At 43.1% G+C, this 24424-nt stretch overlaps 1 protein-coding gene across 1 annotated transcript in view; it reads right to left on the bottom strand.

The window, feature by feature from the left end:
• The window catches only part of fat3a (FAT atypical cadherin 3a), a gene marked incomplete at its 3' end in the record, with an annotated part of 148917 nt that overhangs the window by 41994 nt on the left and 82499 nt on the right, over positions 1 to 24424 (bottom strand). Inside the window, exons 4-6 of the mRNA XM_083695427.1 lie at positions 8526 to 8587; positions 4515 to 4829; positions 3897 to 4107 (exon numbers count right to left, since the gene is read on the bottom strand). Of these exons, the coding sequence (XP_083551553.1) occupies positions 3897 to 4107; positions 4515 to 4829; positions 8526 to 8587 (588 nt within the window). The remainder of the gene's footprint in view (positions 1 to 3896; positions 4108 to 4514; positions 4830 to 8525; positions 8588 to 24424) is intronic.

The raw sequence follows: 24424 nt of genomic DNA, 5'->3' as shown, positions 1-24424 counted from the left end.
GAGGACATGCCTCATACTGAAATTAGTTCATAAGAAATGTCTTCTCCTACTAGCATCAGTTACATTTCACTGCAACGTGGGTGATTGATTGTGTGGGCTGAGCTGCGAGGATGGGATTTGGGATCTTTTGGTATAGACTGAGTGGAGAGCATGGGGGATCCAACAGTGATTTTATTGGCAATCACCATGCGTTGTCTGGCTTAGCAGATATAAGATAGATGCTTAGAATGCAGACTTGTGCTTGTGGTAACTTGTCCATAAGTGGACTGCTTGTATGTGTTTATAGGATGTGGTGGCTGAGTGGTTGAAACAGCATACGTTGAGTGGTTGAAATGACATACATTTGGACAGTCTTTGTGTGTATGTTTAGGAGGTTTTATAGGAGTTAAATGATTGTTTGATGAGAGGGTTGAGCTTGCTGGGGAATAAGTATTTAGCACTTAGACTGGTGTTTGTGTTTGCGTGCAAATGGGTGTTGTGCACAGGTGCATGAGTGTGTGGGTCGGCTACATTTGCACGGTGTGTATGTACCGGTGTGTTTGTGTGTGTATTGTCTGCTGAGTGAGTAATGGCCTGTGCTGTGGGGTCTGGCCCTTAAATGAATACCAGTCTTTAGCCCCTCCACTCTCAACTGGCCCTGAGCCTCCACACACACACACACACACACACACACACACACGTCTTCCTAATTACACTATCCATCTTTCCATCAATAATCTCTTCATCCCTTAGGCCATACTCAATGTTCACTGCATTCTCTCTTCATCTATCTCTCCTCTTCCTAAACCTGCCCCTCCCCCCTCTCCATCTCTCTACTTTGGCTTTCACTGTGTACCTCCTCTCTCTCTCCTCTACTAAGCCCTTCCTAGTTCTATTCTTCTCTATTTCACTGCTGATGCCTTTCCCATAGTCTCTTACTCATCTGACCTCTGTTTTTTCCAATTTTTCATTACTCAAGCTCTCTCTTTTCTTTTACCCATGCCTTCTACTTTCAGCCTCACTTCTGTCCTCTTTCCCTCTAACATACCTTTCTCCCTCACTTCTACACTCTTCCCTCCTCCATTTCTCACTTTACCCTATTTCTCTTTCCCTGTCCCTCTTGGCCAGTCCTCTCTCCCCCTCCCTGGTTGGAGAAGAGCCTGGAATAGACAGTACCTGTGAAGACCACTCTAACCAGGGGCAAAGTGACCATGTGTTCACCCCTGACCCCACAACTCCCACACCACACGTTAACCAGTCATGCACTTAATTGGGTCAGCCGTGGGAGGTATGCGAGTGTGTTTGGGTGTGTGTACTGAATGTGTGCGGATGAGAATGTTTATGTGTGCATGCATCGTGTGTGTGTGTGTTGGTGGGGTCGCTGACAGCTCGGGGGTGGTGGGCTTGCTGTTTCCCCCCAAACACTGATGATACAGAAACTGCTAACAGCAGGTCATTAGACAGAGCTGTCACCGGGGTCACCCAGGGGTCGTTGCTAAGGGTTGTTGCCATAGCAGCAGCTATAGTAGTAATAGTAATAGTGAATAATATAATAATGACACCACACGGTTTGATAGCAAAAAAAAATTGTTTGACCAAAGCTAATCACTTACTTTAATCTTGAAGAAGGGGTGGCGAAGTACAATATAAATGTAAGAAACATATGTACACAAACATATCAACACAAACACACGCACACATCCACACACACATCTACTCTGTTGAGTTTCTGTGTGGTATACTTCCTTCACCTGCCCCACCCCTTCTGTCCTCAACCACCTGATTAAAGGAAGGCATGAACAGCACTGGGCACACACAGTGGAAGATGGGAAAAGCACAGGTGAATGATGGGTAAAAAGGAAAATAAAAGGAAGCAGAAAAAGCAGTTCGAGGTCGAACTGAGATACCTTCTGTGGAACAGTTCCTGCCACAAGCGGTCTGCAGAATATAGAACATCTCACGGAAAGGCCTGGGACCTTCCAGGCACGAAGCATTGAGAGAGGAGAGAAAAGAGGGAGGGAGGGAGGGAGGGAGAGAGAGGGGCAGGGAGGGGGTGACAGGTAGTATGGGAGAGAGGGTGACACAGGGCGAAGGGGAGAGGGGGAGACAATGAGAGGACAGGGAGGTAAAGAGAAAAGGAGGGAGAGATTTAGGGGAGAAATGTAGGACAGAAAAGGGCACAGAGTGTGTGGTGAAGAAAAGAGGGTAAACAGACAAGAGGGGGAGGTTATGGAGAGGGAGGGAGTTTCAGGGGGAGAGGAAGAGAGAGAGAGAGATGTGATTCCATAGAAGAGATATCTAGTGAGGCTTTGAGCAGAGAGGAGCAGAGGAGGAGGTCACACAGGAGAGTAGACCCGAGAGAGCATGGAGAGCCTGAAGCACAAGCCAGAAGGTATCTTCCACCAGAAACACATTGACTGTCACTGCTCAGTGACAACAAAAGAGGGATGGATGGAGCATTCTGGGAAATGCGGTCCTGGTTGTGCAGTCCATCCACTCGTCTCTGGGCTATCTGCTCTCTCAAAAAACTCTGCTACCCACAGTTCATAAGCTATAGCTAGAGATTTGTCAGTTTTATTACATCCTTATAAAGAAGGGTAATTAATAAAAAAAATGTTTGAATATGAATTTGACCACTATTAATTCAAAGGTTAAACGTGTTTTGGATAGGAATGGTTCCTGGCATAACACATTTTTTAAAAGGGTCAGTCCAGCTAACTCCAATTGCTCTGATTTCAGTTGTACACTATCCCTAGTTAACAACAAACTGCTATGTGATATTATTTCTTGTGAAAATCATCACAATACATAATAAACCTTCTTTATCTTATACCTACATTTATCCGGATAACAGAGTAGGCCGACTGGCTGGGTGTGGTAATATCATTCATGTCTTCACTGAATATTCAGCATGAACATACTGTTACCGAACACACAATAGGCTACCGCAGTAACAACCACCCAAATCTATCACATTACCTCTAACTGCATGAACAACATGTTTGTTAGTTTTATCCCTAAACTAAAGTTAGATAGCAGCTGCACTTTTCAAAAACGTCATGCTTCTCTCCTCAAATCGACCACAGATCATGATTTAATTTCATCTGCTTTAGTCCAAATGTGAATACAATTTGATATAAATCACATAGCTGGTCTGACCCTTGAAGTAAACTGAATATGATGTCAGCCTTTTAAGTGTATTAAATTGGACTTGAACGGATCCAAGGTTTAACATTTTATAATATTGGTAAGTGTGGTGTGTCCCTGACATTTTAGATTCTTCAATGAGGTATTCAACTAAGCATTCTGAATTTACCATGTTGTTCTTTCCCATAACAATTCAACATTATCCAAGGCCTCTCTTTTATTTAGCAGTTGTAGTACACTGGGACACAATTTTTATGCTAAAGAACAACATATTAAAGCCCTTAAAAGGTGTAGTTCACTCCAAAATCAAAGCTGGTAAAACATCTTCATACATCCAAAGTGGTTTATTCGAGCTGAGTAAAATACTCATTGAGTATTGACCTCTAACTTACATTTGCGGCGAAGCTACCCCTTAAAGAGTTTGAGTTCCCATAAACAAGAGACTTTGACACATCTTAATGACTTTGATATACAGACCTCTCCAACAGGTAGCAGTGTGTGCTGAATTGCCATGGTGACCGTGGGATGGCAGAGGAGAGATAGCAACACACTGGCACAGATCATGCAGTGAGGGCACAGTACCTGAGCTGAGCCTCACGCACAAACACACACACCAAAACCGTCAGCCCAAACACCATGCATAGCCTACCTGCCTGACAATCCCCTGAACCAATCACGTCAACTAACCCCCCTTCCCCTAAAAAATCCATCCACATCCAAAATCCACATCCCAATCCATATCCCAATCCCGTTTTTGGGAGGAGCCTTACCTGTGATATCAAACCACAGAGGGGTGGAGCTCTGCTGCATGGAGACCACCCCCACTATCTCAGCAACCTTGTCACTCTCCATGACGGTGAAGTTGTAGTAGGGCTCGTCGAACAGCAGCGGCAGCAAGGAGGGAGGGGGCTTGCGGATCCACTCAATGTGCAAGCGAGCCGTGGCCGATTTCTGGGGACGACCGTTATCAGTGGCTTTGATCTGGGCATGGGAGAGTGGTGGGCGAGAGAGGAGAGAGATTCAGAGGGAGAGATGGTCCACAAAAAGAGTGATATATATATATATATATATATATATATATATAGAGAGAGAGAGAGAGAGAAAGAGATAAAGTGTGGGGAAAGAGGGGGCACGATTAGCAGAATAAAATCAATCTTCATATGTGAATACGTTGGGAGTGGCGGAAAGTATTCAAAAGCATGCAATTCATTAGTGTAATATCTCTAAAACATCATGAATTATGACTGAGAAAAACATTGAGTGTCATAAGTTCACGCTTAAAAGATATTTCTTCAAAATATAGAGAGTGAGCAAAGAAGAAAAATAAATAACGAGAGAGACAGACAGACTGATTAAGTTCAAAGGTTGAAAGTTGAAATGTCACGTACGGTGAGGATATCATAGCTGCCGGCGGTGAACTGCTTCCGGGATGACACCACCGCCGTCTTGGGGTCGATAAAGAACTTGCCGTCCTCATTGCCATCAACGATGCTGTAGGAGAGGTCTGCGTTGGCCCCTTCGTCGCGGTCGTAAGCGAAGGCTCGGTAGATGGGCTCACCTCTCTTCCTCCGGTCCCTCTCAGGCAGTTTGATCTGGTAGACTTTCTCTGGGAAGTTGGGCTTGTTGTCGTTCTCATCCAGGACGTGAACTATCACCCACACTGTGGAGTGTTTGGGGCTTGGGCCGCCATCCGTGACTGTGACCTGTGTGTCAGCACACATACAGGTACACGCACGCAGGCACACAAATACACACACACACACACACACAGATGGAAAAAAGAGGACATCTTTAAAATTCACAGCGCTTTCCCCTGTCTAAACTAATTAAAGCAGGCAGCCATTCTCTCCTGTGTTTGTCTGACAAGTGGAACACATTGTCATATTTCCAAAGTGGGGATCGCTCTCGTTTTATCTTATTTCCTGTGTTTTGACAGCCAATTAATTTAGCTTTGCCTATACTTCCATCATGATGAAGAGCCTCACTTGTGGCTAAATGCTAAAGGGGGAGGGGCCAAAGGAGGAGCTGGCCAATGCAAGACAAGTTGCACCCATCCTGTCCAAAAATAAATTCATATTAATTTTCAAGGAAGACAAAGGACTTAGCAGGCTGCTGTCGAGTCAACACAAAGCAACAATTAATTTCTCTCCACGCTTGTAGTTGGATTCATTTAGAAATTCCATCTGTCATTTCAGAAATGCCAAAACGTGTAAGTCACTACATCCAGAGAAACGGTAATTAATTATAGCCACTCTGGAACATCTAGAGGAAATGAGAGAGAGAGGGAGATATGGAGAGAGAGAAAGAGGTGGAATGATGGAGTGGTAGCAGCAAGAAAGGAGGGGAAGATGCTACAGAGACAAAGATGGGGGGAGGAATGAATGACTTTCGGAACTCTCCAAGTCCACATCTCTTGTGGGTGTATGTAATCTCTTAGGTACAGCAGAAAGAGAGATGGAGAAAACAAGGGAGAGAGAAAGAGGAAAAAGGCGAGAAAGGAGATGAACAAGCGAGAGCCAACACGTCTGATTGAAAGTTGACATTAGCAGCTCTCATTCATTAGAGGCAGAGAGAGAGAGGGGAGTGTGGAATACATTAAAGCCCTGCGTGCCTGGCCTACAAACAATGCCTATGTCTGCTTTGTCTGTTTAGCACTGCAGCACTGGGACAAAAGAGATGAACTAACACATGCAGAGCATCAACATACCATAACACAGCTGCATCAAATGCAACATAATTATTCTAGCATTATTCTGGGCCCACAACGCTTACATACACCTGCAAGATACTGTATAATACATGTTAGTGTATACTTGCATACACTAACTGGAACAGCTGAAATGTACTTTATACTGAGGTTGCACACTATACACAACTGATCAAACATTACAGATGAGACCTGGTAAAGTAATAGCATTACCTATAAGTGCTAATCTTTGCTCATACAGTACATGATCCTTCACAGCCACTGTATCGATACTACGTAGATGAGATTATATCCTATCCTCGACATATTAACATGAAATCGCAGAGAAAAGAGGTTGAGTAAAGACTGTACATGGTAGTTACATTTACATTCATGGCATTTAGCAGATGCCTTTATCCAAGGCGACTTACAGTCAGTCAATAACCTTATAGTAGTGGTCAAACCTACAGCAACCTCTGTGCTTGTACAGCACACAGTGCCGCCAGCTCAGTTGGAAACTCCTACAAGATATTTCATTTACTACATTGGTTTAACTGACACAAAAGCCACACAATAAAATAACACTGCCGGATTGTGAGTAATTGAGATTGGTATTGAGTAAACCCTTGTTTGATTGGCCACATAGCAGTGTTTGAGTGGAGAGTCACACGGTGGGTGATAGAGAATGCTAGCTGTTGGTTAGTTGCTACACCGTGCCTAATCTAGCCCACAAAGCAAGTTGTGCCTCTTGGCCAGGTTGTCATTGCAAATGAGAATTGGTTAAATAAAGGTGAAATCAAATAAAAACAAAACAGGACTTGTTTTCTCTCTCTCTCTCATTCTTTTCTTTCTCTGACGCAGAGAAAAGTCACCCTGAGAAGAGACACACACACACACACACACACACACACACACACACACACACACATTTTTTTGACCTTGGTGCGGATGCTGGAAGCAAGCTTTTCTTTCTCAATATCACTCAAGCATTTGTCGGAAGCATTTGATGTGAGATACAACATTTTTCTCTTCCGCTGCTGCACTGAAAAAGGGGTTTTGCCCTTATGTCTGCCTGTATGTGTGCGCATGCCTATGTGTGTGTTTGTGTGAATGAAGACAGTTTCACGTTTTAGCTGGGTCTTGCAGTCTCAACTGGAGCAAAAAGGCGAAAACGCTTAGTTAATACTGCCCATTGTAAACATATTGCATGCTAACACATTATTCTGGTCTCATTATTTGCGCTCTGTTTATATACCATTGACCTGGCCTTTTGGTGTCTGTAAACTAATATGGATTTCCTGAACTCGTCTAAATCATAGCACTCTTGTAATCATGTAATCATAGCACTCTTTACTGTCTCGAAGCAAAAGAATATAAAAATATTTTAATTGATGAAGGTAAATGGTAGCAGACAGATGGACAGTGGGGAAGGGCATAGGGACAGACAGAGGAGAGGGACATGAAGACAGATAAAAATAATCTTTCCCTCCTCAACAGTTCTTCAGTCCTGTTTTTTACCCACAGGGTATGGAGGGTATGTATTTGCAGTTCTGACTCACATGATTCAATGTATCACCAAATAATCAAAATCTTGATACATTTGATCATGTAGAGTAGTGGTGGGCTAGAGCCAAAGACTACACACCCTGTAGCCATCCAGAGAACAAACGCTGTCGCAGGTAAATAAACTGCATGTTCAATGTGATGAATAATGTACAAAAACAAATATGCACTCAATATCAAATAGTTTCAACCAAGAACTTTCAAAGTAGTGAAGAAGAGAGTCCCTCCCTCCCACCCTCCCTGACACACACACGCTCATGACTCAGAAGTCCACCAGTAACACCATTTTCTTGGGCCCTAGAGTACATCAAGATATGCAGCTCCAATCAGCAGATAATAGAGGCCAACACACAATCTTCATTTCCTACTTCCACTGCTCTGACTGAGTCAATTACACTACATCACCACTCTAATCCCAGCTCTCCCACAGAGAGGAGAGGGGAGAGGGAGAAGGAGAGAGATACTGAGAGAGGGCATTTATTTTCATCTAGGAGCTGACAGGTTCTGAGATCACAAAACCACACACACACACCCACACACACACACAGAAGGAGTACACAATTGGACACACACACACTCATCCTGCACACAAACGCACATAGACACACACACAAGCACCCAGACACACATAAATACACACACACACACACACACACAGTTTTTGAGGCAGGTTTCTGGAACCTGCAGGCACACAGGTAAAGCAAACCTGCTTGGGGCAGTTCCGAAATGTGCTGATGTGCAGGTAAAGCAAACATGTGGATGTCTGCAGATTTCAAAAACCTGCTTCAAAGCAATAATTTTCCAGCATCTCTGCATGTTTGCTTCACCGCATGTCAGGTTTAAAAAACCTGCCTTAAAGGTTTATGTTTAAGCCATGTTTTTGAAACCTGCAGACTTGCAGGTCAACCAAACCTGCTTTAAAGCTGGTCTTTGAAACCTGATGTGTATGTAAAGCAAACCTGCTTTAAAACAGGTTTTGATACCTGAAAACATGCAGGTAAAAAAAACCATGCATGTCTGCAGGTTTATTGGGTCTGACTATACAGTGAATTTGCAGGTTATGTTCATGAGGTTATGTTGACACACACACACACACACACACACACACACACACACACACACACACACACACACACACAGTGGCCCTTACCTCTAAGACATGCTCAGCCTGTTGTTCCCGGTCCAGTTTTCTAGAGGTGGTGCTGATGAGCCCTGTGACAAAAGAATAACCAGATTAGAGAAGAACAGAACAGACACAATGAGAACACAGCAGTATATAACAGCGAAAACTACTATATGACAAATTGTCACACGTGATCCGTCGGAGCTAACAATGATGATGAAAACACATTTCTCATGCACCACACACAGACACAAAGTGGTAGAACCCACCGTGACTGCTGCTACCTAACCAAACGAGTGTGGTGACAAGGTAATTATCATGGGGTGTCCAACAGGAATGGGTGTCTGTATGCTAATTACATGGGTTCAGCCTCGACACTAATTGTTTTGTTAGTTAATGTAATTAAAATGGAACAGTGAAAGGAAGAGAGAGAGAGGAAGGGTGGTGAAATAGAGGCATAGGGCAGAGAGGGGGGGAACAAACAGTGAGAGAAAGAGGAGGAGCAAGAAAAGAGAGAAAAGATGAGAGAAAAGTAACCTGGATAAATAAATACTACGCTACTATACTGTCATTCTGAACCACACCTTCTCCCACAGTCTTTATCGACACATCAGATCATGTATGATGTTATCTAAACCTTATCTAAATTGTTCCATTCAGACAATTAACACTTTATTTGGATAGTGCTTCTGCTTTACAAACTATTGACATACTATTAGTGACGTGTGACTTTATTTGGATAGTCCAAATTCATATATATTGATGCTTTATTGACTGTTAACCAAATGAAACTGTATTTTACTTGATTTGGATAGTCCAAATTCATATATATTGATGCTTTATTGACTGTTAACCAAATTAAACTGTATTTTACTTGATTTGGATAGTCCACCTTCATATCTGTAGATGCTGTTTTGAGTGGTAGGTGAACTGGTAACAAATATTCAACAACTCACTGCTGAATGACAGTAGGCTATAACTTTTGCAAAGCATTGCAAATTAATTCTTCCTAATGAACCCTGTTGTTCATAGCTGGTTTGTTGAATAGAAATAGATGTATTATTGATGCATTTGTTTATAGTTTGTAGAATTAGTTATCAAATTTGATGTTGACAATTAAAGGATTGAATATGACTATGAATAAATATACTTGAACATCTATAGATGGTTAGTTGATCTACAGATGCCTTTGTAGCAAATTGTGTATAGTATTATGAGATTGGTTACATTATGTCAACAAATATATAAAAAAAAGGAAAAAGGGGCCAAAAAAAGCCTACTGGCATTACGACTGCCAATGGCCCCTGGTGTGAGCATTGATTACTTTGTCTTATGATGACTGTTGGATAGATGATTCACTTACTTAAACAAACGTATTGTTGTACGTCGCTTTGGATAAAGGTGTATGCGCTAAATGCCATAAATGTAAATGTAAAAATATGCAGTTGAAATGAATGTGACTAGTCTGTGGCTAGTAAATTGAATCTCCTTGTTGAATATAAACAGACATGCAGTTGACACATTACTGATAGTCTGTTGATAATTTGTAGAGCATCTATAGATGGACGCACACACACACACACACACACACACACACACACACACACACACACACACGCACACGCACACCTCTTCCTACAGACTCCAAATAAAACTTTTAGCTTATGCACTAAAGAGAGAGAGAGGAGAGTGGTGGTGAACCATTCTGCAGTAGCCTAGTTTGAGGAGTGCAGTCATCTACAAAGAGTTTTGAAGTCCAGTCTGTTTGATAGAGACCTCTGGGGTTACAGTTTTCTATTTACCGGTCATGCTGTTGCGCTCCCCCCTTTTTCCCTCCTCTCCTCTTCCCCCCTTCCTACTCTTTTCCTGCTCTCAAATGTCCCAGATCAATACAGAGTTTTAGGCCCTTGGAAGATTTTCTGACAACACTGTCAAGAGTTTAACAGATAGAAAACAAAACTGGTGAAAAGGAGGCTTCTGAGAAAGAGTGACGCACGCACGTCTCTTATAAAAGGGGTTCTCCCGGCGGGAGATTGTGATACAGTAGTTACACCTGCGATACTATAGGTGGGTGACTTATTTTCAGTTTTGGTAGGTTTCTCATTTCATATCATTTAAGTCATTTAGCAGACACTTTTTTCCAAAGCGACTCACAATAAGTACATTTGTCTAAGTGAATCAATGATAGAATAGTCATCGTAAGTAAAACGTTTGATAAGAACAAGTGCCATTGGCAGTCACAGTGCTAGAGAAAAGAAGAAACTTTATTATTATTACTTTTATTTTTGTATAACTATAATGTAGGGTGTTAGGGGGTAGAGAGGTCTGAGGAGGAAGAGCCCAGGTGTACAGGTGTAAAGTGATGGGTCTTCGGCAAGTATTCAGGCACACACACCAACATAGTCAGACTGGCATTGACATGATTTACATGACAGCATTACTTATTAATTATAATACCATATAAGTGACACATGAGTCATGGTCTGACTGCCCATTAAAGGCACTTAGCACTGGGGTGTTTTTGGGCAGGCGATCGATAAGGCATACACTGCTAAAGGACTCCAGTGACCCAGAAGGCCATGAGGGGTCCTGATCGACCCACTAACTGTACAGACACACAGTAAAAAAACACACACATACTGTACACAGGGACACAGGAACATGAACATGCACACACACACGATTGCACAGAGCGCACAACAACACAAGTAATGAGCAGTTTATCGATGGGCTAAAATAAACTGCACTGGCTACAGACAGATAATGTGTGTGTCCACTACAGATAATGTGTGTCCACTACAGATAATGTGTGTGTCCTACAACCAAATGACTACTAACAACAGAGAGAGAGAGAAAAAGAGAGAGACAGACAGAGAGAGAGAGAGAGACTTTAATATAAGAGTTCTTTATTCACCACTAATCCGGTTAAACAACAAAGAGCGTCAGAATCTGTACATAAACAAATTAAAAGTGTCCATTCAGTTTTCCCCCACAAAAACTGTAATCCATCTTCGACGCTGCACAGTGCATTATTACAGCACCCAATGTCTTTGAACCGTGCCGCATTTCCAGTCAGACCATAGAATAAATATTCTAGAGAAACCCTAGCCACAACTAATGACTTGAACAGTGCCACGTTATCATTCACATTTAAGTCATTTAGCAAACACTTTTATCCAAAATGACTTACTATAAGTACATTTGCCTAAGTAAGTGAATCAACTATACGTAAATAAAACCTTCGATAAGAACCATCGGCTAGAGAAGGGTGCTAGAGAAAGTTAATTATTATTAGTTGATTATTTTTTTCCTGGTAATGTAGGGTGTTGGGGGTGAAAATAAACACAACATTTGAAAACTCAAAATCTAGATTTTGAAGCAAAGGCTGCAGAAACACAAACAGTGGGAGCAAATGATTACAGTCACAAAAAAGTGGTAAACTGTATCCTGTATTAAACAAAAAGGACAAAATGGGGGAAACACTAGGGTTACATTTTTGATGCAAAACGGTTTGATGGAATGGCATAATGAGGAATCCGCCACTGCAAGTCCCATAGTCCTTTTGGTATTGGGGGTTTATAGAGCAGCCTCCATGAGGTAGAGGTCTCCTCTGGGATTGCCAGGTGGCCCCTCCACTTTGTGTCAGGCCGGCCCAGCAACTGGGTTGTGTTTATAGATTTGACACAGGCATGGTATAATTGCTTCTTATTCATTTTGTTGAAAGCTAGTTTTCTGAATCCTTTGCAAATTCGCAGCTTCTCTGCTTTCTCAATCCGCTCACTTGCTTTGGCTGGTAACTGTTAGCTCTGGGAAGGCAAACGCCGCCACTGAGACATCACATTGAGACATCACATTGAGACATCACATTGTTCTGCTCTGTATAGGTTTTCATAGAAGGAAAATGCACACGAGTGGATCTCCTGCTCATTTGTGGTGTCCCTCCCATTGGGGAGTTTAATTCACTGCAATAACTTCCTTTCGGCTGTTTTCTTCTCTAGCCCAAAGAAGAGCAAAGTTTGTGCATCCATATCACTATACTGAGTGAAAGATGCTCATACAAGGGTCCCCTTGCCTCTTTTCTGTAGAATGTCATTTAAAAGCAGTTTAGTGTCACTCATAGCTTTTGTGAGCCCAGCGATAACACCTCCATTAGCCTGAATAGTTATATCCAGAACTGATTGCTCTATGGCCCTATCTGCTCATTAAAGGCCTTAGTTGAATGTGCCATGTATTGTTACAGAACATATTGATCTGCACATTGCCAATATCCCATCATTGGCTAAGGGACCTAAAACTGCTCCTCTCTCCACCTCCTAAAACAAAGTCAAGGCATTCATGAAAGCTTGGTCCTGCAGCAGTTTGTAAGAGCAATGTGGCTTATTGAGCATAGTTGAAACGGACACAGATATGTACATATGATCTGAAAGAGCATTGGGAGTAATTCAGCTACAGCTAAAAATTGGCCCCTTTTGCATTTCCTTATGTAGATTATGTCCAGTCTAGCCCCTGAGAGCTTCTTGCTACGACATTTAATTCAGGAGTACTGATTTGATATGAGAATAGTGTCCCACCAGAGTAGGTGATCATGGTAGGTGATGATAGGGCTTAAAGCAGTGTCCAATGGGGAATGAGGCTCATCATGGTTCCTGTCCAGGGTGTGGTTCAAAGTGCAATTGAAATCCCAACCCAACACAACAATCCTGTCCAGGGGTCAGTCTCTGAGGGCATTTGATTAAAAAAACAGAACGCGTCAGGAACCTACATTGGGTACATTAATGCAAATTAAATGCTGGTCCCCCAATATTGCATCAATGCGCATAAACCGCCTCTGTATAATTTCCATTGCAGAGGAAACTCGCCATGACAACCCTTGGGATAAAGGATGGCAACCCCCGCACTAGAATTAGAGCAATGACTGAGAATAACAGGCGCCTTCTGGTCAATGTGCCACTGTGCCTGGTTGGACAGGCCAGTGTGAGTCTCTTAGAGCAAAATAGAACCAGCCTGTTTTTTAATTGATAAAAGGTCATGAAAATAAATATGGTTTGCAAAAACATTACCAAAAGAGAAAGGGAGCTGGTAACATACACAGTCATTGGTATTAACTTCTTTGATAAAACCTTAATCTTTCTCCTGGCAGATTTCATTATATTTTTCAGATGATAGCGCTTTGTCTTGTCATAGCCGTTTGCCAAGAGTGCACAAATAGCTTGACTCAACCAAGTCAATCCCACGCTGCCCTTTAGAAGAAAATTCATTAGGCTTAGCAACAGAGTAGAGCTCTGGCTTACCCTTCTGTGTCATCGTCATCATCGTCATCCATATTCATATCATCTTACTCTATTTGTTAGAGATCTAGGTCTCCATCCCTGGACTGGTGCAGGGTCTTCCTGGTTGCTAGTATCCTTCCCCGCAGCCAGGCCTTGAGCAGCCTGGCTTGGTCCGACAACTGCATCCTGAATACTGTTGTGTTGCATTTTTTAACAGCAGATTGTGCCGTGTCTCCTGGGAGTGGGTCCTGCAAACCCCGGGTGAGGGAGACCTTGGGCTTCATCCCACCCCTGGGTGCTCTGCCTGCCCCACTCGGGTCTCGGGGAGCAGTCAGGGATTCGTCCTGAGAATTACTCAGGTTTTGGCTATCAATAGCTGCGCCTCCCGGCTCCCCGGCTGTGCATCTCCGGACGTTAGTTGCGGGGGAACAGTGTCATCAGCCAATGCGTCCCCTGTTCTCTCCAGTGAGGGGGAAAACACCACTGTCTCCAATAGAGCCATCGGCTACACCAGCTGCGTTATTTCTATTTTCCTTTATTTTGTTACGACAGGTTTGAGTTGTGTCCATGCACCCCACACACAAAACCTTTCATGGTGTCCGAGGTAATGAAAATCATTAAGTCCTTGCTAATTTGACAGATACGTCCAGGGTTACATGTTGAAGATTCTGAATCATGTTGACACAGCTGTCGTTGACGGGCACAAAAGAGTCTCCCACCACTAATACATGCACATAAAGAACTTCAGCTTCACTGCCTGCAATACATCCTCCACAGACACCAATGCCTTGAGCATGAACCTGCAGCCATGCTTGGCTGTCAGCCCGGGGGGTGGATCTTCCCTGACCATGCTCTCTTTGTTTGTTTGTTTGTTTGATTTGGCTTTTGGTTATTTGGTTATTCAAAAATTGGCTGACCAAAGTCAGCTTGAAAAGGTTAGGATCCTTGATAACAGGAATACTGTAAACACAAATACCTACACCATAAAAAGAATATGTGAAAAAGTTTGCGGAGCTACTCCCACAGAGAGAGATATATAGAGAGAGAGAGAGAGAGAGAGAGAGAGAGAGAGAGAGACGAGCGGATGCGGACAGGAGGCCTCTCTCTCAGCTCAAAGGTTTGGCTCAACTCCGACACCATGACATCATGTCCCTAGAGAGGCCCAGAGGACACATCAATCACCACCAGGACAAGCTCTATTCACCACACACACACACACACACACACACACACACAAATCCAGAACTGTCCTCTTTTCAACTGCACAGGGAGGGCAAGCTTACAATTTACATATCCAATTTTAGTAGAAACAAAACAAAAACATTTGGCAGACTAAAGCAGAATGGCAAAATGCAGCTCTGTGTGTCCCCGTTTGTTCCAAGAGGACACAACCCTCTCCACTCAGTCTCCTTATCATTCACCATGTGAAAGGCTGTGGTGTTTCATGCTTCTAAAATGTGTACAGCCGATAAGCATCAAAGGAACTGGAGGTCTGCAAAGATGCCACATGACATATGGTACATATACTATACAACAAATAATCTCTGTAGGTGCATGAAACAAAAATATGCTATTCATTTGGGACTGTTTCAGACGAATGGAAGCTTCCCCAGTGGTGAACGAACACACCGAATTCAGTTTTGTGTGTGTGTCTGTGTATAGTAGACTGAAGTACTGTATGGTAGCATAGCATGTTGCCTGTCTGTGCAATATAGTATCTATCTGACTGTGGGTGCACATCATGTGTTCTACAATGCTTTGAGTCCATCCCTTTAGTAATGAGAGTCAATATGCGCTTAAAACATATAGAAGCTGTCAATAATATGAGCTGAGTGTGCTTGAATACTACGACACACATGCTAAAGCTAAAAATGCTATTGATGAAATACAACATGACTGCCAGGCTACATTAGTCATCATATAGAAATGCTAACACAGATGTGCTAACCATCCTATAGTATTGAGAATGATTGCCAAGCCCTCAGTCTACAGTTAGTGTTTAGCTATTTGTTTGTACATGTCCCAGGGACTGAGTGAGTGAATGTGACAGCGTCTCTTAGCATTCCATAACTCACACAAAGCTCTCACAAAATCTGACTTACATACAGAGAGACTATGCTTCTAACATAATGTGCGTTGTGCACCTGCACACACACACACACACACACACACACACACACACACACACACACTAGACACTGTAAGTACACTTAGACCCACCCAGAAGTAAACAAAATGCAAAGTAGCTTTGTGATATTTCAAAATCGGACGGATGACAACTTGCTGGGTTGAGGAACAGCTGTGAGAGGCGGAATTAGCATTTTAATTTGCATGATGCATGATTAAAGGCATTTAGCTGAAATAACAATAATAACAGCAATCACTTCTGCACAAAGCCATGTAACACGAACGCTAATGACGGACACTAACAGGACTGTGTGGTTCGGCAGAGCAGACAGCAGAGCACTTAGCCACCAGAGCTAATCACCACACACACACACACACACACACACACACACACAATTAAAGTCTCACTTTCAGCTCTTTAGCTTCTAACCAAACAAACACTGCAATTTCTGTGCTCTCACTATAAATGTAATTTCTCCTTTTGTGTGTCTTTCCTCATCCCTCTCTGTTTCTGGCTGTGAGTGTGGCTAAATGGAGCCTAGCCCAGTAGCTAGTCTGCTCGTTAGTTTGATAGCTTCATCAGCCAGGTGGGAGCTGTTAGAACAGGGACACGCAGCAATGCACCTTGTTGGGTTTCACAGCATGCCTTGGTTGCCTCTGGATCAGTTTGGGTTATGTCTGGGTCAGGGAGGTACTTTTTGGCATTGAGTGGACTATCTTGATCTGTGTGCTGTCCATAACTACAGACCGGTATCCCTTCTCTCCTTCTTATCTAAAACCTTTGAACGTGTTGTCTCTAACCAACTGTCTAACTACCTCCTTCAGAACAACCTCCTTGACCCTCACCAATCCAGCTTTAAGGCTGGGCACTCTACTGAGACTGCTCTCCTTGCTGTCACGGAGGCCCTCCACTCTGCTCGAGCTTCCTCCCTCTCCTCTGTTCTCATTATTCTGGACCTGTCCGCTGCATTCGACACAGTAAACCACCCAATCCTTCTCTCCACCCTCTCAGAATTGGGCATCTCTGGCTCTGCACTCTTCTGGTCTGCATCATACCTGGCCGATTGCTCTTACCAGGTGACGTGGAGAGGAGCGCTGTCCTCTCCACGAGGCCTCACCACTGGGGTCCCCCAGGGCTCTGTCCTAGGGCCCTTACTGTTCTCCCTCTATATCAAATCTCTTTAATTTCGGTAATCTCGGTAATTTCCTCACATGGTTTCTCCTACCACAGCTACGCAGATGACACTCAACTTTTTCTCTCTTTTCCCCCTTCTGACTCACAGGTGGCAACACGTGTCTCTGCGTGTCTTGCATACATTTCTGCTTGGATGTCAGCCCACCACCTCAAACTCAACCTTAACAAGACTGAGCTGCTCTTCCTCTCAGGGAAAGCCTGCCCTCTCCAAGACTTCTCCATCCCAGTAGTGAATTCTACTGTGAACTCCTCCCATACAGCCAAGAACCTTGGGTTGATCCTTGACAATCACTTATCCTGTGTGGCGAACATCACAGCGACAGCACGCTCCTGTAGATTCTTCCTCTACAACATCAGAAGGATACGTCCATTCCTCACCAGAGAAGCAGCACAACTTTTGGTCCAAATACTTGTGATCTCTCGTCTTGACTACTGCAGCGCACTCTTGGCCGATCTCACTGCCTCCACCATCAGGCCTCTGCAGCTCATCCAGAATGCTGCCGCCCATCTGGTGTTCAATCCCCCAAATTCTCCCATGTCACCCCCCTCCTCCGCACCCTTCACTGGCTCCCGGGCGGCAAAGGGAACAGCCCCTCCCTACTTGCAAGCAATGGTCAGCCCCCAAACCCCTGCCCGATCACTCCGCTCTTCCACCTCGGCTGGCCGCCTGGCACCGCCGCCTCTACGTGGATGCAGCAGCGGCACTACTTGGTCACGGCTTTTCACTGTCCTGGCGCCCCGCTGGTTGAGTGAGCTTCCCACTGCTGTCTTGACTACTGAGTCACTACCAATCTTCCGCCATAGATTGAAGACCCATCTCCTCAGGCTACATCTTAACGGTCCCTCCTAAAGACCTCTTCACCCCCACCACCCCCCTGTAAAAGTTTCTCTCCTGTTATTTTTTTTAATAAAAATTCCTTCTTCTAGCATTGTGACTGCCTATGGCCCCTGGTCTGAGCATTGATTACTTTATCTTATGATGACTGATGGATAGATGATTCACTTACTTAAACAAATGTATTTGTTGTAAGTCGCTTTGGATAAAGGCGTCTGCTCAATGCCATAAATGTAAAATGTAAATGAAATGTAAATCTGTAGTTTGTACTGCATTTGATCTGCACTAAGAAAAGACTACTAGTACTACAATGCCTATAGAAAGTCACCATACCCTGTGAAATCTTTACCTTTTGTCACATTACACCCTGAAAATTAAAATAAATCAAATCTAACTTTTTGAGCTGTATGTACACATTATAACCCTCATCATCAAAGTGAAAATAAAAATTAAAAAAATTCTGGACAATTATTAAAAATGTATTCGTGAAATACCTGGTTTGGTTAAGTGATCAGCCCCTTAGAGTATACCATTATAAACTTGCTCAGGTGCAACCAATCAACTTCCAGATCAAACATCAGGCTAATTGCACCCCACCTGACATCAATTGTAGTGGTTTTGATTACTTCAGAATAAAACCAGCTGTTTCTTGAGGATTCCACTACTAGAAGTGCATGGTTCTGCAAAGAATTCACCATGGTTGGAAAAGTACTTTCAAAAGGCCTCCGGGATAAAGTTGTAGGAAGGCACAAGTTAGGTGAAGGCTACAAAAAGATTTCAAAGGCTTTAGCACCACCAACACCTTGCCTAGATCAGGCTGTCCGTCCAAACTGGATGACCAAGCCAGGAGGACATTGATCAGAGAAGCTACCAAGAGGCCAAAGACAACTTTGAAGAACTTACAAGTCTTTATGGCTGGGACTGGTCTGTCTGTGCATGTGCCAACAATCTCACAAGCTTTACACAAAGCTGGCCTGTATGGCAGGGTAGCAAGAAAGAAGCCTTTTCTGAAAAAGTGCCACACTCAGTCTCGTTTGTGCTATGCAAAAACATACCTGGAAGATTCTGTTGCCATGTGGAAAAAGGTTTTATGGTCAGACGAGACTAAGATTTAACTTTTTGGACTGAACTCCAAGCGCTATGTTTGGCGAAAACCAAACACAGCACACCATCCAAAACACACCATACCTACTGTGAAGTATGGTGGTAGCAACATTATGTTGTGGGGATGTTTCCCTTCAGCGGGGACTGGGCAATTGGTCAGGATTAAAGGGAAAATGGATGCTGCCAAGTACACCCAAATTCTTGAGGACAACCTGCGTCCCTCTGCTAGACAGCTGAAGATGGGCAAGTCATTCACCTTCCAACACGACAACGATCCTAAACATACCGCCAAAAGAACAACGCAGTGGCTTAAGGATAGAAAGGTGAATGTCCTTGAGTGGCCAAGTCAGAGCCCTGACTTAAATCTGATAGAAAATCTGTGGATGGACTTGAAGAGAGCAGTCCATCGCCGCTCACCACAGAATTTGACTGAACTCGAACAATTCTGCAAGGAAGAATGGGCAAATATTCTCCAATTTAGGTGTGCAAAGCTAGTAGAGACATATCCAAACAGATTCATGGCTGTAATTGCAGCAAAAGGTGGCTCTACAAAGTATTACATCAGGGCTGATGACTTTTCCAACCCTTGTACATAAAGCTGGAAAAAGTTTTTTTTTTTAATGGGTTTTAATTTTCAGGCTGTACGACAAATATAGTAACTATTTCAAAGGGGTATGATGACTTTCTATAGGCACTGTAGATGTGGTGTGCATTAGAGTCTGGTCCATCCTAGGTTGTGTTTCCTTCCGTTTGCATTGGGTTGGATCTGGTTTGTGCTTGTTCTGGACATGTCTCTGTTCTATTCAGTCTGATCCTCAAGTGTAGCATCTAAGTTGAAATCTTCATGTTGGCACCTTGTTTGATGTGTAGGACTCGTTCTTCACATGCCAGACACACTCCGCTGGTGGCCAACAGGCTCATTATGAATGAAACAGGACGCTATTAGCAACGCAATTATGCAACATTAGTTCAAACACCTACAAGCCAAAGCTCCTTAATTGCCGTTGTGTGTTAGAAGGAAGGAGCTTTAGAATGGGAATGTCAAGGAGGGGGAGTGGACATAATTAAACTATAGAGTTTAATAATTCAACTGGGGAGAGAGAAAGAGAGAACAAGCATGAACAACATTAATGAGGAAATATAAAAGCAGTTGGCCATCCACAAAATGTTTGGAGTTTGGATGTGTGTAAGGGGGTTCTACTGTAAGTCAACATAGCAACCAACTTTGTAAAATCATATGGGAATATGCATTCTTCCACACTTCCTCACTCAGTTGTGAAATATTACAAATCTATTCAACCTCTCTTGATGTGTGTAAATGTGAACCCATACACATTTGTACAACTGTTATGTAATAAGAGATTTATTAATGACAGGGTGTGCAATAACAGTCGATATCCACTTTCAGCGGTTGTGAGGTGGACTGTGCTTACTGCCGGAAGCGTATGAATATCGGCTGTTAATGCACACCCTGTCATGCATTAATGCGTTTATTACACAGATCTTATGTGCAGATCCCTCCAATTCAAATGTAAAAGGTCTAGTCCAGAATTACAATTACAAGTTTAATATGCCAATATATAGGGACACTGTTACTATTTCCCATTTAGCCAATTATTGGTCAGCTGCATTCTCTTGTGAAGAAGTTAACATGGGAGTTTTTTATGGGAAAGAAATGTAGCTAGCTAGAGCACTGGTGATCATGGCTTTTAGAGTAGCTAGCAAACGAGTGTGTTTGTTTGCTAGCATTTCTCTGATGTTAGCTATCAGTTTAACTAGAAAATGTGTGCAGCCAAAACATCACTAGTTAGCTAGTACGACATCCATCGTGGTAATGTTATTACAGTGTTTGCATGTTAGATATGAATTTTAAGTTTAAGGTATTGACATTGTTGTTTTGTGGTAACCAGGAGTAACATAATTTGAGGAGAGAGATGTCCGCCATGTTTTTTGGTTTTTAAAAGCCAAAGGGTTGGCAATTGTATATGTTAATCCTTAACCACCCAGCACCCCTTTTTCAGTTGTGTGGTTTTCAGAGATTAATGCATGGTATTCTCAGCTTTAATTAAATGTTTTCCTTTTTCACATTGGTTTCACTATTTAGAAATTACAAACCTTTTTATACATAGTCCCCCTATTTCAGGGCACCAAAAATATTGGAAAATTGGCTTGTGTTACGGCCGCAGCCGACACCCACCCGTATATGTCTCTTGTTGTGCTGTCAAGCAGGCTGGGCGCTACAAGATTCCGAGGCTCCGCCCACTCCGTCGGTATCGCCAGCGTGGATCCGGATTGGATACGTCCCAACAAGCGCGCCTATCGGGACCCAGCGCGGGGCGTATAAAAGTGGGGCCAGCTTGTCAGTCAGGGGGCTCTGTGTGTGTTTGAACAGCTCCCTTGTGAGACTTTGTAGAGACTTGTTAGAACGAAAGACTTTGTAGAGACGTGTTTGTATTGTGATACTGTGCATAGCGCACTCGATTATTATTCGTTATTGTTACTGAAAATTGGGCCAAGTTTAGTTTTGTTGCACTGATTCGCACCACACGTAGTGGATTCTTTTGTTTAGACACTTGAGGAGTAGAGGTGGCTGTTCTTGCCTGTATTTAAGTTTTGTCCGCTGCATTAGGCCAGTGAGGTTTTGTTTTCGCTTTGGGTTTGTTTAAATAATGAATGTTTAGGTTTTGCTCGCTTTTTATGAGCTCTCTTTTGGTTATATTTGTTTGTTTGAGTTGAACTGCCCCTGCCGGCCCTTTTTCCTTTGTTGTAGCCGCCGATTCTGTGTCACCCTTGTTACCTTTATAAAACGATTTAAGTTCCTTGTTAATAAAATAACTAATTTACCAAATCCATCTGGTTTTATGTTGCTTCCCTTTCCCCTAGCGAGCCGGGTTGTAACAGCTTGACAGGTGTTTCTGGTTAGTCAGGTATGTTCCGTCACATCATTTGTGCAGGCATAAGAGAGCTATCAATGTCTAGTATTGATTCGAGGCTTTGCATTTGCCTGTAGAGTCTGCTGTTCGTGTCTGTCAACATGAGGACCAGAGACATCAATGAAAGTGAAGGAAGCCATTATGAGTCTGAAATATCCCCAAAAATCGATCAGAAACATACCCAAAACCTTAGATTTAGACAAAATCAACAGTTTGTAACATCATTTAAAAAGAAACCACTGGTGAGATCATCAATCACAAACAGGCTGGTAGGCCAAGGAAGACTTCTACAGTGGATGGCCTAAGAATTCTCATCATAATTCAAAACAAAACAAAAAAAACTGTCCCACAGATCAGGAACACTGAAGTGTACAGAAACATCTTGTCTGCTCGAGTACAAAATGCCTTCAAATTCATTGGCGCTTCATCATACAGTAAGACAATGACCCCAAGCATTAGCAACTAGGTGTTTTTCAGGGCCAAAAAGCAGATATTGACTGGTCAAGTCAATCTTCAGATTTAAATCCAATTGAAATGCATTTTCTTTCCTGATGATAAGATTTTAGGCAACAAGACCTCAAAACAAACAACAATTGAAGATGGTTGCAATACATGCCTGGCAGAGCATCACCAGAGAATATACCCAGCGTCTGGTGGGGTGAATGGACTTCACAAATTACTTGTTTTCTATGAAGAACAATACTTACAATACTACAATACTTCCTCGCAGACTTCAGGTAGTTATTGCATGCAAAGCATTGTCGACCAAATACTAAACATACTTTGTAAGTACTTTATTTGAACATTATATGATTTTTCCACTAGTTTTGGAGCCATGAAATAAAGGGAGTATGTTTTAAAAAAATTATACTTTCTAAATGGTGAACCCAATCTGAAAAAAAACCATTGAATTAAAGCTGAGAATCTCTCATAGTAATTGTTTGATTTCAAATCCAAACTGTTGGAATATAGAGCTAAAAGAAGACAAAATGCTTCCTTTCCAATACTTATGGAGGGCACTGTATTTATCCAAACCTGTTTTAGAAATAATCATAACTCTCAGTGGAAATGTGATATAATATAGACTATGCAGTATTATGTGTAAATCTGCAGTATTCCCAAGGAAGATTTCAGAAGACAGTTTTAGATATACTGTATCTACAATGAATGGGCTGAGGTCCCTGTGGTTGGGGTGTGTGTGTGTGTGTGTGTGTGTGTGTGTGTGTGTGTGTGTGTGTGTGTGTGTGTGTGTGTGTGTGTGTGTGTATGTATGAGTGGGTGTGGAGGGGAAGGGATAGGGGGGCGTAGTAAACTGCTCAGATAGAGTGTCACCAGGATTGATGGGCAGATGCGTGTCTGTTGGAAGGGTAGCTGTAAATCAGACATGCACTCATACCACACACACAGTCAGAGAGAGAGAGAGAGAGAGAGAGAGAGAGAGAGAGAGAGAGAGAGAAGAGGGATCAGTATACTAGATCTTCTCAGGATCATGCTGGCCTGTCTCAGAGTAATTGTCTGCTTCAGTATCTCTCCTGTCATCGCTCTGTCTGACAAGGCCAGGCTAAAGAGAGAGGGCGGAGGTGCCTGTGTGTGTGTGTGTGTGTGTGTGTGTGTGTGTGTGTGTGTGTGTGTGCATGCGTGCGTGCATGTGTGCTTGTGTGTGTGTTTGACAGTAAGGAAGTGTCTGTGTGTGTATGTTCATGAATGAGAGCACACACCCATATATGTGTGTGTATGTGTTTGTGATCTCCCCTCATCCCCCTTCCTCGCCGCCCCCAGTCAAGTAGTAGACAATGCAGCGTCTATATTGATTTCTGTCTTCCCTCCTTCTCTAGTAGCTGCCACTAGGCCATTCAGCCAATTACAGAGAAGAGGACAGATTGAGGGGTTGGGGAGTGCTTAGCAAATACCACACACACCTCTCGTTTACACAAGGGCCAGGCACGGGTTAGACACGGGTAAAAGCTATTAGCCATGAGGGGGAATGCAGCACTGATTGAGTCATTCATCAAGACTAGGACAGGACTGGCCTGGGAACCGTTGATATGCCGTGTTAGACAATGGTAGAGGACTGATTCTTGACCTGTCATTCTGATAACCACTAAATAAATGTGCAATGTGTCAAACTGACTCTGGACTGGATTGATGTGTGTTTCATCCTCAGTGAAGGTCAGAACACTGGACTGTGGAGCTGTGGAATCTTAATCCTCAGTAAAACAACACAGTACTGTACCATTGACTTTATACAATACAGTAAAGTACCACTGACTTTATACAACACAGTACTGTACCACAGACTTTAGAGTGAGCATGAGAGGGATTGAGAGAGATGTGCGTATAGAAGAGAGAGAAGGAAGGAGGGAAAGGGAAACCTGAGGAGTGTGCCCTCTTGACACGGCCGCAGCATTGCGTGTTGAAGAGAAACAGACCGCTAGAACATTGAGAATTACTGCTGAGACAAG

The sequence above is a fragment of the Argentina silus genome (assembly GCF_951799395.1).
Source record: "Argentina silus genome assembly, chromosome: X".
Lineage (NCBI taxonomy): Eukaryota > Metazoa > Chordata > Actinopteri > Argentiniformes > Argentinidae > Argentina > Argentina silus.
Note: the sequence above shows the minus strand (reverse complement) of the source record. Positions and strands in the feature narration are given on the sequence as shown.